Source organism: Typopeltis vanoorti, chromosome 9 (genome assembly GCF_054136105.1).
Source record: "Typopeltis vanoorti isolate ZY-2024b chromosome 9, IOZ_Tvanoo_1.0, whole genome shotgun sequence".
In the NCBI taxonomy this organism is placed as follows: domain Eukaryota; kingdom Metazoa; phylum Arthropoda; class Arachnida; order Uropygi; family Thelyphonidae; genus Typopeltis; species Typopeltis vanoorti.
In genome coordinates, this window is record NC_143557.1 from 122,160,167 (window position 1) to 122,175,507 (window position 15,341).

General features: G+C 36.5%; 1 protein-coding gene across 1 annotated transcript in view; it reads left to right on the forward strand.

Annotated features, from left to right (window-relative positions):
* Positions 1-342: 342 nt before the first annotated feature.
* LOC150103483 (E3 ubiquitin-protein ligase znrf2-like) overlaps positions 343-15,341 on the forward strand; it is a 201,500-nt gene continuing 186,501 nt past the window's right edge. Inside the window, exon 1 of the mRNA XM_090398231.1 lies at positions 343-951. Within this exon, the coding sequence (XP_090254357.1) occupies positions 594-951 (358 nt within the window). The 5' untranslated portion in view covers positions 343-593. The remainder of the gene's footprint in view (positions 952-15,341) is intronic.

The following is a 15,341-nucleotide window of genomic DNA, read 5'->3' on the forward strand; positions in this document are numbered from 1 at the left end:
AGGGGATATTAGATCCCACATTGTTTTAAAACCGAATAAGAAACTCAAAGATTGGAATCAGAGAGTTTCATGCCAAATATAGTATGAAACTCTCTGATTCCAATTTTCGGGTTTCTTATTTGGTTTTAAAACAATGTAGGATCTAATATCCCCTTAATTTAAATAATATTTATATCGCCAAGGTGAAGCCTTGTGGCTCTTTATATTTAAGTCCCATAAAGCTATTCTACAATAACATAATATTAATAAGTTGCGGATAGGGGATATTAAACATTATTCTGTTTAAAGCCATAAGAGGGCACTGCAGTTCCTGTCACTTAGTGTGTGTGTGTATGTTTTGATGGTAGTCTATCGAGCGAGAGCGTGACTTAGATAGTTCTTTACCACAGATGTGATTTCTGCTTTGGTAAGGGATGGTAACATGAGCAGAAGAAGAAGAAATATAGCGCGGGAATGCTTTAATGTAACTTTATGTTTTAGTAAAATTCCTTTTTTGGTTTCTGGTGACCCGTATTAGATAGTTTTTGCAACATTCATGGTACTTTACGTGCAGCGCTATGGATCATATGTAGTTTCTTGTTTTCTGATTGATAATGGGTGCAAAACAAAGTACGAACGCAAACAGTCCACGCGTGCACACCTCCAGCGGCTCACGGACACCCAGTACTACCGCAGGTGGATTAGGTGTATTGAACCATAGTCTTCGGCAGAGGCCAGGTAATAGATCTCACGGTTCGAGTAGCGGATCAGAATCGAGACAACGCGCTCGCAGTCTCTCAAATGTTTTAAATGGACATTCAGGGCAGCCGATTACCATACCTCCAAACGGTGGCAGTTTTGCAGAATCGGGATCCCCTGATTCGGATACTGTTATTCCGGATGATACTGCAACCCCTTTCAGTCGTGTTTTTGCCGCCCAATCACTCCCCGTGCAGCTGGTCTCCTTTCACGGTAAGTGTTTATTAAACTTTATTCGTTTTGTTTAAACTAATCATCTATTATTTTCTTTGAGAGTATTGGCTTTAAAAAATAACTGCTGGTGAGGGTTTATTCTGCAGTACAGTCACAGTGGCTCAAAAGCAGCAAACAACATTTAAAAATTCATTTTTAAATGTTGTTTGCTGCTTATTACTGATATCTCCCCCTCCCCTCACTACTTCAGTTATTGCTTAGTATCTATGCTAAACTTGGCGGAATTTAGATTGATAAAGGCCATACATCATAAGAAGGAACAATTGTATGTTTATGTTCAACTAAAACCTCATATAATTTGCCGAAAGAAACCATTAAGCGTTTTATATTATTACTTCTCCTGCATGTCAGATTGATGTTTATTGTTCGGATGCACGTGATCTGTTTCCATTTTGGATATTTGACTGGTCCTTTTTTATTTAATGAGGTATTTAATTGCCTCCACATTACATGAGTAACTCACAGAATGACTCATGGAATGTACTTAGGCAAGAATTTGTTTCAGCATTTCATTTCTGAAGAGTTTACTCATAATTTTTGCGAATATTCCAAATGATTTAGTGAACTCATCCAGTTGTTAATTATGCGAAATAAAGTACCTTAGTGATATTATTAATACTACTGCTACACTGGCATCTCCATGAGATTCTGGCCCCATCATGGAAGGTCCACTTTACAGCTTCTGTACACATAATCACAATGTACAATTATACATACATGATTTGCAACTACTAAATAAGATGGTTAACACCATGATGACGCATTTAGCTCATACAATAACATTTATACTGTTATTGTATTATACTGTCACACCGCCGACCACCATGGTGGTGGTCGGCGGTGGAGACAGAGCTGTAGAGCAGATGCCCTCCCTCGATGAGTCTTTGGACTCCCTGGAGGTGTCAAATAATAATAATACATCGCTTTAGCATTCTTCATTGGCATTGCACTCAATAGCATTCAGTGAGAAAAATCTGTTTCCTTTGTTGACGAACCTCGTATTCAACTTTCATGAACGACTTCTCCTGCTATATACTATGTACTGAAATACCCCAATCCTGCCTTCTGGCAATTTTTTTTTTTTTTTTTTAAATATAGAAAGGCAATGCTAAGGCACTTTGATGTAAAGTCAACTGCCTCTATATGCATGTAGTCTTGTTGTGAGGACATTTCACATGCATATACTTTCCTTGTATATGCATGTGAAACTTTTCTTGGATAAAAGATATAAACAAGAATACAATTTCTTGTGCCGGCCTGGTTCATTGAGTGGTTAGCATATCCACTCTCCAGCCAAAAGGCTGGAGAGTGGATATGCTAGTTTGAATCCCAGCATGGATGTTTGTAATTGTCTGTGGTAGTGGTTCCCAACCTTTTTCCACTTGTGTACCCCTTTTAAACTCATTTCTATAAATTGCACCCCTTGTTTTTAAAATAGCAGTTTTTAAATACTGACATTTATTGTTCCATAACTAACGTTTTGCATTTTGTTTACTTTACTTGTTTTTCCACCATTAATGATTATTTTTCGTGTACCCCTGAACGGCCCAGCATATATCCCCGGGGGTACTTATACCACCGGTTGGGAACCGATGGTCTGTGGAAATACTAGTGGTGGTGGGTGGTAGGTGGCATTGGTGTAGTTGCGCTTAGTTGTAGTTGTTATTATTATGTGACACCTCCAGGGAGTCCAAAGACTCATCAAGGAATGGTACCTACTCCCTACTCTACAACTCTGTCTCCACCAACTCCATCTCCTGCCCATCCCCATCACTAATATTTTTACCAGGCAATCACAAACATCCATGCCCAAGGCGGGATTCGAACCTGCAGCCTTTTGGCTGGAGAGCGAATGTGCAAACCGCTCGGCCAACCAGGGATTGAGTTGCGGAGACAGAGTTGTAGAGTAGGTGCCTTTCCTCGATGAGTCTTTGGACTCCCTGGAGGTGTCATGTAATAATAATTATTTTCATCTATACTTGTGTTTCTGTCATTCCTTCTCTACTCCTCTGCTTCTGATGAACTTGACAACTGTCTCTTCTCATAATCAGCATTCTACAAATTTAATATCTTAATTATTTGCCTTTTAAACCTTTTCTGATGTTTCTTAACCCACCTCTGCTTTCACTTAAACCTCGAGGACAGTTTGTGTACAATAGGCTAAATGCGTTCAAATCGGCATCTTTCATAATGACAACCACTTCTTTGTGGTGACTTACTGATGATCTTTTCGTTATTCCATCAACTATCTGTGTCATTTTAATGTCTCTTGAACTTCAGTACTTTATTCACAATCACCCCTTAAATTCTTTGCTTCCTCTACCTCTTATCTTGCATTTCCACTAATATAGTGAACTGCATTCTATTTCTTGTACAATAACAGACATTCCAACTCTTCTTTCCACAGTGCTATCCTGTTCAAATTCTGAAGTAATCCTAAGTTTTCATAACCCTCCTCAGTTTTGTATTAAACCAAATCCTAGTTTTTGTGTGTGTGTGTGTGTTGGTAGAAAGGTTTATGTAAATCCATAGTACGTTTGTGCTGTGAATGGGCTAAGGATTTATTTTTCCCTATATATATATATATATAGGGAAAAATAAAAATATGTATATACATACAAGTGTCCCTTGCTTAATGCGGGATTTGATTAACGCAGCAAAATTAATTATGACAATCCCTTTATATATGCGGCAAGTTTTAATTAACATGCCTTTAAATTTACCACGCAAAAACATGCAAGCCTTGAGGAGTGTTTCCTGACCATGAGAAAGAACGTCGTGAGCATGATGACATCATTCCTTCCATTAAGCATTAAGAGTGGGTGTATTACAAGCTCCAATTGTTCTGCTGTATTTGCAAATTATGTTCTTCGTAAATTTTTTCATCCAAGAAAGAATTTCATCCAAATTCTCTTAATGATCTGTGTGAGAATGTGAAAGTCTTATTTTTTCCACCAAATATGACATCATTGCTACAAACCATGGACATGGGGATCATTGCAACTTTTCAAATCCTATTTTCTTAAAAAGGCATTCTCAAAGGCAGTAGAAACAACAACAGGAGAAAATGCAGTTACGCTCCAAGGATTTTTGAAAAAATTTAACGTTAAACACGCAGGTGAAAACATTCATGACTCCTGGGAGCAAGTGTCTTCTAGCTACATGAGAGCTGTTTGGAAAAACCTTTTTCCATAATGCGCTAATGACTTAGGTGTTTTTCAAAATCCTGTGAACAACATAGTTGAAGAAATTGTTGCAATTGGTGAAGACCTTGGTTTTGATAGTGTTGATGCAGAAGATGTTAAAGAATTATTGGATTCAAAAGATTTCAGTGACAACGGTCTTCTTGAAATTGAACAACAACACGCAGCTTCAAGCGACTCTTGATAACTTTTATTGATAAAAAAAATTACAGTAACTAATGCAGGTACAAGCATTTATTAAACATTTACTTTGCATTCATTTTTTATCTTTCCTAAAAGAATACTGTATAAAACGAATTATTAATACAGTAATCGATCATGGATGAATTGTAATTTTTACCATTGATTATTGAATTTCATTAACGCGATTTTGATATACGTGGTAACATCAAGGAATTAATTAATCACGTTAATCAAAGGATACCTGTATATTATTTTATTTTATTTTATATATTTACTTTTATCTCATCTGGAAACTCTGCTCTAGAGTCCAAATATGGAACTTTTTCAAACCTGAAGGCACTCACAAACACCCATGCCCATAGCAGGTTTTGAACCCACAGCCTGTTGGTTTGGATTGGAGAGCAGATAAGCTAACCACTTGGCCAACTAAGTCAGCAGAATTGTTTAACTTATATATTAATGACATCATCTTCCTCCTCCTTTTCATCTGCCTAAGGGTTAAGGTTACCATGAACAACAGCTTTCCACTCCAATTTGTCTGCAGCCAAGTTATTTAAATTTCTGCAAATGTTCAGATCACTTATACTCTTGATGTTTTCTGTTCATTTCCTCTTTGAGAATCCTCTTCTCATATGCAGTTTATTGATGTCTATTGCTAAGCCAGACTCCATTCCTTGTCAACAATTTGTTATCCATCCACTGCAATTTAAGTACTAATTTATTGTGCAATACTTTATCAAGCACCTTCACAAAAGCAAGAAATATCACATAACTTTTGTCTCTATCTACTACAGTTTTTACCTTATTGTAAAATGTAACCATATTATTAAACATAATATGTTAGCATTTAATATAATGTATTTTGTTGATTTCTTTATAGTAATACTTTTGTTTTATTATTATCATCAAAGATCCCCAGAGAGTTAAGGACTCATAGAGGGAAGCCATAGATCACTCACACTAGATGTCATACTTTCTCTTAAACTCTCACCATTTCAGAAGGCAAGTCGTTCCACTCACTCTGTGAAAGAAAAATCTCTCTCCCCTTTCTTAACTGCACACAAACTTGACTTTTGTGGATGTTCCCTCTTTCCACCTTCCATATAATGCAAAACTTCAGCTGTTAACCTATAATACCCTTTCAGAAGTTTGTAGACCTTCATATCATCCCATTTCTTCTGTTTACCAGTGTCTGCAGTCCATATACTCTGTCTGTCCTCGTAATCTACATCTCATAATCCCAATGTCACTCTTCTTTACATCCTTTCCACAGTTTCTTTATCTCTCTCTAAATTCAGGAGACCACATCTGCACATAGTAGTCTAGGTGCAGTTGTATCAAGGCCCTGTAAAGAAGCAGAATTACTTCCTTATCCTTGCATATCAATGTTTGTTTCAACATTGCAATTATCCTCTGAGTTGTATTTGCAGATTTTGTAATGTGATCTTTGAACTTCTGTTTCCTATCCACATAACTCCAAGAATCCTAATCTCATCAATTGTAACATAATCCCACTACTGCTGTTAGAAATCTCATCATGCCAAAGTGCTTCATTTGACAACTTACTAACATTGAATTGATAGCCATTATCATTTATCCACTGTTCCAAGTTATTCAAATCATTCTGTAAGTGCTGTATATCAATAGCATCCCTGAATGCCTTGCATATTTTTGCATCATTAGCAAACAATTGAACATCTCATGTCAGGTCCTTCCCAATATCATTAATGTGCAGATTAAAGAGCAGTTTTTGCAGGGAATATCCCTGAAGAATATACTGGTCACATTAAGTCTGGTAGATTCACACTCACCATATACCACTTTCTAACACCTGTCCATCAACCACCCGCTTATCCAAGTGATTAGTTTTGATTCCAATCTGATATTCTCCCATTTATATAAGTCTTTCATGTGGTATTCTATCAAGTATCTTAGCAAGTTCTAACAGTATCATAGATCATCCTTTCTCTTTATCCATCTCAGCTGTGACATTATTATGAAATATGAACAAATTGCTAAAACATGATTTCCTTTTAGTAAAACCATGATGCTCTTTGTAAAGTACAGTTTGTCTATTAACTCATTTCTGTATGCAAGTTCTTACTAACTTGTCTAAAATCTTTACTGCCACTCCAGAGATAAGTTGATAGTTAGCCACATTAGTTTTTGCACCACTCTTGTACAATGAAACTATCATACATTCTTTCAATTCTCATGAGATCTTTCCTGAGATAAGACTCAAGTTATACAAACATGTCAAGGGCCAAACCATTTTAGCTGAACATAATGTATCAGATTTTGTTTAGATTAGTTATTTTTTAACTTGCAGATAAAACTGTTTTATTGAAAGAATGGGATTACCAAATCCCAATTAAATATAATGCACAGTAGTTTGTTAGTTATACAGGAGCACTAGATTTTGTGGCAAGGCTTAATACAGTGTACATCAAATATAGTAGAAATGTTAGCCAATTCAGTTGAGAATAATTACTGACTGAAGTAACCACAGTAATAAGTTTTGTGCATAACAAAATATAATAATAATTACAAATTCAGTGAGAGGAAATTATCCCTCCTTTTATCTGTATATGTTTATAGTGGGAGTTATGCACATATATGGAGGTCAGATATAGTCCTCTTTATTATTATTATTATTATTACCCAAGACCCCATGGAGTCAAAGACTCATCTAGGAGGTCCTTTTATCATACACACAGCTCATCATACCATGCTTTAAAACACACTCAAATTCTCTGCAGACACCACACTCTCAGGCAAGGCATTCCAATCATTCACAACTCTGCATGAAAAAAACCTGCTTCTCACTCCCCTGTTCACACCCTCTTTATACAGTTTCCAGGGATGACCTCTGGTTTTCCCCTGGTCTCCCACTATTTTCTGTAGCACCTCTCCTATAATAACCCCTTAATAACCTGTAGGTCTCTATCCTATCTCCCCCTCTTCCTCCTGTCCACCAGACTCTGCAAGTTGCATCTTCTCAATCTTTCCTCATATTCAACATTCCAGAGGTTAGAAACTACCTTAGTCAGTCACCTCTGGACCCTTTCTAACATTTCTTCATCCTTCTGAAAACCAGGTGACCAAATCTGGGCACAATAGTCCATGTGTTGCCTAATCAAAGCCCTATACAATGGAACAAGAATCTCCTTACTTCTACAAGTCAGTGTCTGCATCATTCCCTGAAGCCTTTGTGTTGTCTTCACAACTTTGGCTATGTGTCCCCTAAATTTCAGATCCTTATCCACTATAATAATAATAAAGAGACACACCCCCTAGATCTCTTATTTTCTCCACCTCCGACAATATATCCTCACTAGGCATTAATTCTGCATCCCATTTTTGTTTTCCAAATTTTAAAACCTTACATTTTGCAACATTGAACTTGCATCCCCATTCCCGTGCCCAATCACTCAATTTATTCAAGTCTTCTTGTAAGGTCACAACATCTTCTCTACTCTTCATGGTTCGTCCCAACTTTGCATCATCTGCAAACAACTGAATATCGCCATCTAAATCTTCACCAATGTTATTAATATACAAGTTAAACAGACTCCTGAGGCACACCACTAGTAACTTTCCTTTTCCTGGATATCACTTCCCCATACACAACTTGTTGATACCTATCAGATAGTCTCCAATCCAATGCACTAATCTAATATCTAACCCCATCCACTCTAGTTTGACTATCAACTTTTCATACAGTAATCTATCAAAAGCTTTTGTGAAATCTAAGTATATTACTGTGTATCCTTCTCCTCTGTCCATGGAAGCAGTCACCTTATTGTAATAAGTAAGTAGATTACTAAAACATGACCCCCTTTTAGTAAATCCATGCTGTCAATGAAAGATAATGCCATTGCTGTCAATCCAATTCTGAATCCTAGTTCTCACTGTTTCTCCAACAACTTAACTACAACACCTGACACATAGATAGGCCTATAGTTTGATGCTTGAGTTCTATCACCTTCTTTATGAAGTGGCACAATCTTGCCCTCCTTCCACTGAGGAACTTGACCCAGTGCAAGACTCGTATTAAAAAAATATGTCAAGGCCGGTGTCAACTTCCTGGCACATTCCTTCAGAATACATGGTGATATATTATCAATTCCAACAGCATTATTTGCATCTAGTTTGCTCAACTCCCCATACACCTTTTGCTCACTTACGGTCAGTCTCTCTTCCCCATCATCAACTGCTCTCATCATCCCAACTTCTCTTTATAGCCTTTAAGGATTGTGGAGAACTGACTAAGGCTTCTGACTCTAATAATCAATCTTCATGCACTCTATTAGTAAGTATCCAGTGGATACTTGTGGCATTTTAAATTACATAAATTACATTGCGCCCTTCAATTGGAATAGGCCTAAGTTCGATTCTCGTCGTGACGGGAGGAATCTTTATGTGGACTTTTTCGATCGAAGGTGAGTTAGCCGATCTCATATGGAGGTAGTGGAGTTTTTTCTCCCAGAAACTTAGATTTTTCATCCCGCATACAAACATATCTGCCCTTCAGAACACACGCAATTTACAGACAAAAAATACTAGTTGTGGGGTGGTGGCCAGTAAATGGCGTTGATGGAGATGATTGGTAGTAGAGGTTTGGTGTAGTGGTGGAGACAGTTGTATAGTAGGTAGTCCGAAGACTCTGTGATGAGTCTTCGGACTCCTTGGAGGTGTCATGAATAATAATAATGATAATAAAAGTTCATTAGGAAGAAATGACAGTAAAATCATCTCTCATAAGATGCTACAGGAACCATATCACCGCATTAGATGACATTACTTCTAGCTCATCAGATATACATTAGCTGTTTGAATGCATGTGGTTTCAGTTTTCACTTCAAATTTTAGCAAAAGTAATGAAGTAGCTATTTTCCCTCACATATTATTACTTGCAGAATGTATAATAATGTTTCTAGTTGTATAAGAAAACATTTAGTGGCATAACACTGCCAAAACAACATTTAAAGTAAAAAAAAAAAAAAAAAAAGTTATTTTTTTTTCTGAAAGGAAACGGGCAGAATACTTTCCGCTGTAAATTTTAGAATTTAGTGGACAGCCATTCTCCATCCTTTTTTGTCCTTCTCATCATCAGTAGTTGAATTCTTTTCTACCAAACATTTGTATTAGCAGTAAGAATATGACAGACAACTTCACCCATTTCATGATATTGTTTGAAATAGCATGTGTTCTACAGTTAAATTTTTCTGAGTTATGTGGGATTAAATACCACATTTTTATGAAGAAAACCTTAACTTAACCCAAACAAAGATTAATAACAGCTGAAATGAAGTTTATGAGAAAAACTGCAAAGTATGCTCTATTTGATCACAAAAGAAACGAAGAAATTATGAAAGAATTCAACCAGGAATCAGTAATAGAAAAAATTAAAAAATATAAACATAAATGGATGGAACATGTTCAGAGAATGAAAACAGAAAGATTACCAAAACAAGCCTTAAGGTACAAGCCATTAGGAAAAAGAAAACCAGGATGTCCTCTTAAGCGCCTCCGTAGCGCAATTGGAAGAACGACAGTATGTTGCGCCCTTTGATTAGAAAATGCCTAAGTTCAATTCTCGTCATGATGGGAGGAATCTTTATATGGACTTTTTCAATCGAAGGTGAGTTAGCCGATCTCATATGGAGGTAGCAGCGTTTTTTCTTCCGGAAATGCGGGTTTTTCATCCCGCATACAGACAAGTTAGCCCTTCAGAACACACACAATTTACAGACAAAAAATACTAGCTGTGGTTGCGGTAGTTGTGGGCAGTAGATGGCATCGATGTAGGTGATTGGTAGTAGAGGTTCCGTGTAGCAGTGGAGACGGAGAGTTGTACAGTAGGTGTACTCCTGCGATGAGTCTTCAGACTCCTTGGAGGTGTCACGAATAATAATAATAATAATAATAATAAAAAGATTCAGTGATGATTTCTAAGGCCGGAACAGGCCACTAAATCCTTGATAGGCATGATGATGAACCTTAACTTGCCTGCAGCAGAGATTGAATAAATGAGTTGATCTTTGCTCAGCTGAAAACAAAGTAGAAAAAAAAATGTTAGTTGGTGATTAAATTGAATCTGTAATGCTCTTTCTTTTGTGCAACCCAGCATCAATTAGTGAATAAGTTAACACAAGGGTTACACAGGCACATCAAACAAATATCCAGGTCAATAACCATTACAGATTTAATTTTACTTAGCATATATAAAGCATAGAAATTCATAATTAATACAGATTTACCACCAAAAATCAGTGATACTGTTTTTTGTGCCATGACACAGGAAATGTTTTGGCTTGCTAAAAGTGGCACAAATATTGGCTTGCAATAAAAGAAAGAACTATTGATGTAGAATCTATATGCCAACTTAAAACAACAAATTACACAATAACCACAGTAATTAACTTTAATGAAATGAAGGTGGCATGTTCAGTACGAAATACAGATATTTTGTACTGAACATGACAGTACATCATTACCACATAGAAACAAGCAAATCAAAGAAGCAGGAATACAATCAGGAATTGTTTTATGTATCTTGTATTCCTGCTTTGATTTGCTTGTTTCTACGCACTGATGATGTACTATTATTTTCAGTATGAAATATCTGTACTTTAATTTCATTCAAGTTAATTACTGTTTATCGTGTAATTTGTTATTTATAGTTATACCATAGATATCTTTAAAGATACGCCAATTTAGTCCATTTTCATATTCAAATACATTAATTAATAAGAAGTTTATAAATATCTGAAAAGAGTGTAGCAGAGAAGGAAGAAAAAAAGCTCTTTTTTTTTTTACTTTTTTGTGTAGAATTTTGCGAAGAGCATTCCTTCACATGTATATATTATAATTTAACACTGGTAACTGTTAACCACCCAACCAGCCATGATGTATATATATACGTCCAGGTTACCATGGATGCGAAGTGCATGTTAAAATTGTTATACCATTGATATTACACTGAAATATATGATGGATACAAAGTGTAGAGCAGTGATGTATTTTATCCATATGGATGGTAATGTGGTTAAGTAGCCAGACTTGTTTTAGAACATATGAATTCAGATAAAAAAAAACAAAAAAACTTATTATTATTTGATAAATTAACATTATTACAGTAATAAGAATTTATTTCTAAATCACTTAGGGAATTGAAACAACGTAGATCCGAATATAAATTAAATAATATTTTAATAGATATTTCCGATATTTCGGCAATGTCTCATTGCCATTTTCTAAAGGAACTTACAAAAAGGCAGGTGTACACAGGCCCTAACAATACAGTAACTGGAAATGAAGATATGAAGCTATCGTTCTCCTAGAAGTCCTGATGGTGCCCTCTGGCGGGCTAAGTAGGTGTTCTTGGCCGTTGGGCTGAAGGTCTGCTGATGTACGCCTCCCAAATTTGGGGCAGTCGCATACAACCAAATTTGTTGAGGTTTGGAGAGTTTCTTAGGGCAGAGGCTGATTCCATAAATAATCTTTCGAATTTATATTTGCTCCAGTGTATTATTGTTGCTTTCTTCCACCGTATTCTGTGGCGAGTATCCAGAGCATGGTCTGCAAGACCAGAATGGCTATATTTGTAAAACCGGATGTAGTCCTTGTGTTCAGAAATTCTGATATTCGCTGTCCTGCCTGTTTGGCCAAAGTATGACAGTTTACAACTGCAAGGGACCTGGTATACACCAGGTAGGTCTAGGGGAAGTGGTTGGTCTTTGGTAGAGCGGATAAGGGATGCCAATTTTCTGTAAGGCCTGTAACAGGAGGTGAGGTCATGTTTTTTTAGGATTTTGGTAATTTTTTCTGAGGTGCCTCGGATGTAGGGAATGGTGATGGATTTAGAGTAATCTTTTTTGTGGAGGGGGAGGAGGAGGGGGGGGGGCTGTGGTTTGTAGGTTTTAATATTTTTTGGATTTTTTGGGGGGGGGTAGCCATTGGCTGAGAAAGTGTTGAGGATGTGATTTAGTTCAGTGTTAAGGGCTATGTCGTTAGAACAGATTAGTTTAGCCCTGTTGTATAGTGTTTTTACCACTCCATATTGTTGTGAGGGGGGGGGGGGATTGTTAGTGGATGTATCTGCCTGTATGGGTGGGTTTTCTGTAAACTGAGAAAACCAAAGTTCCATCAGACTGGCGGGTGACTAGTGTGTCTAGGAAGTGGAGGCAGTTGTTTTCCTCTTTTTCCAGGGTGAACTTGATTCTGGCGTGTTGGTTGTTTAAGTGTGTAAGGAAGGAGAGGAGTGTTTCAGAGCCATGTGGCCAAATAGCGAACACATCATCAACGTAGCGAAGCCATATGGTTGGTTTTTGTGGGGCAGAGGCTAAGGCTTTTTCCTCAAAGGTCTCCATAAAGAAATTGGCTAAGGGTGGGGAGAGTGGTGAGCCCATGGCTGTCCCCTCTATTTGTTTGTAGAATTTTCCCTGCCAAACGAAGTAGCCTGAGTTCATTGTGAACTGAAATAGGGCTGAGATATCAGGGGTAAATTTAGCTTGGATTAGCTCTAAAGTATCCTTGAGTGGGACATTTGTGAATAAGGAGGGAACATCGAAGCTGACCATTATGTCAGTATGTTGGAGTGTAAGGTTTTCTATGCTGGCTTTGAAGTGGGCTGAGTTTTTTATGTGTGATGGTGTGTTGCCAGTATAGTGTGTGAGCTCTTTGGCCAAATGTTTAGCTAATAATAATTTAGTTTTAATGTGCTAAATAAAGTTGATTAAAATATTTTATTATTAAATATCATGCATCACCATCAGCATATAAACTGAAAATTGCAGGAATTCAGAAGTTATTAAATAACTAACATATTGACATAACCATACCAGCAAGGTTGGACTGGTTATGCCATTGTATATGCTAAAGCGAAACCGAGCACTCTCAGGAACTTGAGTTAAAAATACAGTTGAGCATTATATGGTTAAAAAACCCTATGGACTTTTGATATCAGAGGATTAGTTTCATCCAATATAAGAAGTTTTTGGAACTCTCTTTGAATAAACATTTATATTTGAAGATCTCAATGCAGTAGTTTATAGTTAGCCAAAGTGTGGCTGACTCTGTATGTCCATATAGAGTCAACCACCGTTTGTCTGGTGTCAGCTCCATGCTGAACCATACCAGACTTATGTGGCTTTAGAAGCTTAATACAGTCATGATGCTCAAAGACCCACATCTCTAAATGGCCAGTTTGACTGCGAAATGAGTTGTTGAGCATGAACTTTGATAATAGTTTAAAATAGTGTTCCATATAACCCTTATGGTTGTGTGAAAACATGTTGGGGTTATCTATAGTGTTTGGACATTTATGACTTGTATTATATGTGGTTTCTGAAAAAAAAAAACCCTTCAGCGAATGGGGAAATTACTAATTTTTATTGAGTTGACTTAAAAAAACAGTTATGTTATTTTATTATTTGTAATGTTATGCATCATATCTTTTCGTGATTAAAAAAATTCCTTGAAAAAGAAACTTTTGTGTATGGTTGGTTCCACAGTCTTAAAAAGTTTTCAGAAACACACTGGTCTGGGTTTAATGATATTTTTTGAGAAGGATGATGTGCTGAGAATTGATATTTACCAATACAAGAACGTGAATGCACAATAAACAGTTCAATTTCATATTGAGTGTGAACATCTAAGAAAGATGAATGAAAAAGAAGTGTTTCGAAGTGTATGAATGACACCTTCTCAGACTCCATGGAGGTGCATATAAAATAATAATTCTTATTATGATTCTTTTAGAAATACAGTGGATTCCAGTAAATTGAGCCGCATTAGGAACAGAATAATTTGGCTCAATTAGGCAGCTATCCCAATTAGACATGTAAATTTGTATAAAAAGGTATAATATGTACTGTACGCCCACAGATTCGAGACCCTTCGACACTTCTGTGCAAGTCAGAAGAAGGGGGATCCATTCCAATATTAGGGTATTCAATATGTTTCGTGGGATGAGTGTTTATTATTGTATGTCAGATAATTAGCTTTTTTATGTAAATTCTAGTTCTTAAAGTAGTAACTATTTTGCTTGTACAAAAGTTGGAAAATTTAAGTATAAAGCACGTGATTTCGCATATTGGTGACCAATTCGTACATCCTTTATCATGAATTGACTATTCTTGGCATATTGCCAAGCTCAGTTCTATGAAGTGCAGGTGTACAATACATAAGACAAAAGATAAGTTTTCATTTTACTGAGTAGCAAAATTAATGACTTATAGATGTACTTACACAATTGGCTTTAATTAAAGTAAAATATTTGCTATAAAGATATTTTCATTTATATGTGTATTAAACATGCATATAGCTATTGTTAATGGCATTGATGGGAATTGATCAAGTGTACAAAATCAGTACAGGTACAAGGGTGGTCTGAAAAGTTCTCGGCCTAACAATGAAAAAATGTATTTTTATAATTTCAAAATTATTTTTATTTTTCAACATAATCTCCCTTAAGATTAATGCATTTATTTCAGCGATGCTCCAGTTCCATTATCCCATCCCTGTAGTGGTTCTCAGTAAGATCTGCAAAATACTCCTCAATAGCTGCAATCACCTCTTGATTCAAAGAAAAACACTGACCAGTGAGGAAGATTTTTAGTTTTTGGAAGAGATAGAAGTCAGAGGGAGCCAAATCTGGGGAATAGGGTGGATGTTCCAACAGCTCATAGTGCAGATACCTTAATTTTCCCATTACCAAAACACCTTTGTAGGCTGGTGCATTGTCCTGATGAAAGATGATTTTTTTTCTTCTGAAAAATGGGTCTTTTCTCACGAATTTTTTCATCTAGTCTGGTTAAAAGATCAGAATAATATTCCTTATTATTGTTTACCCTTTTCAAGATAATAAACAAAATGCCTTTACATCCCAAAACACCGATGCCATGATTTTTCCTGCTGATGGAACCAATTTTGCCTTCTTTGGTGCTGAACAGCTGGCTTCTGCCACTGTTTTGACTG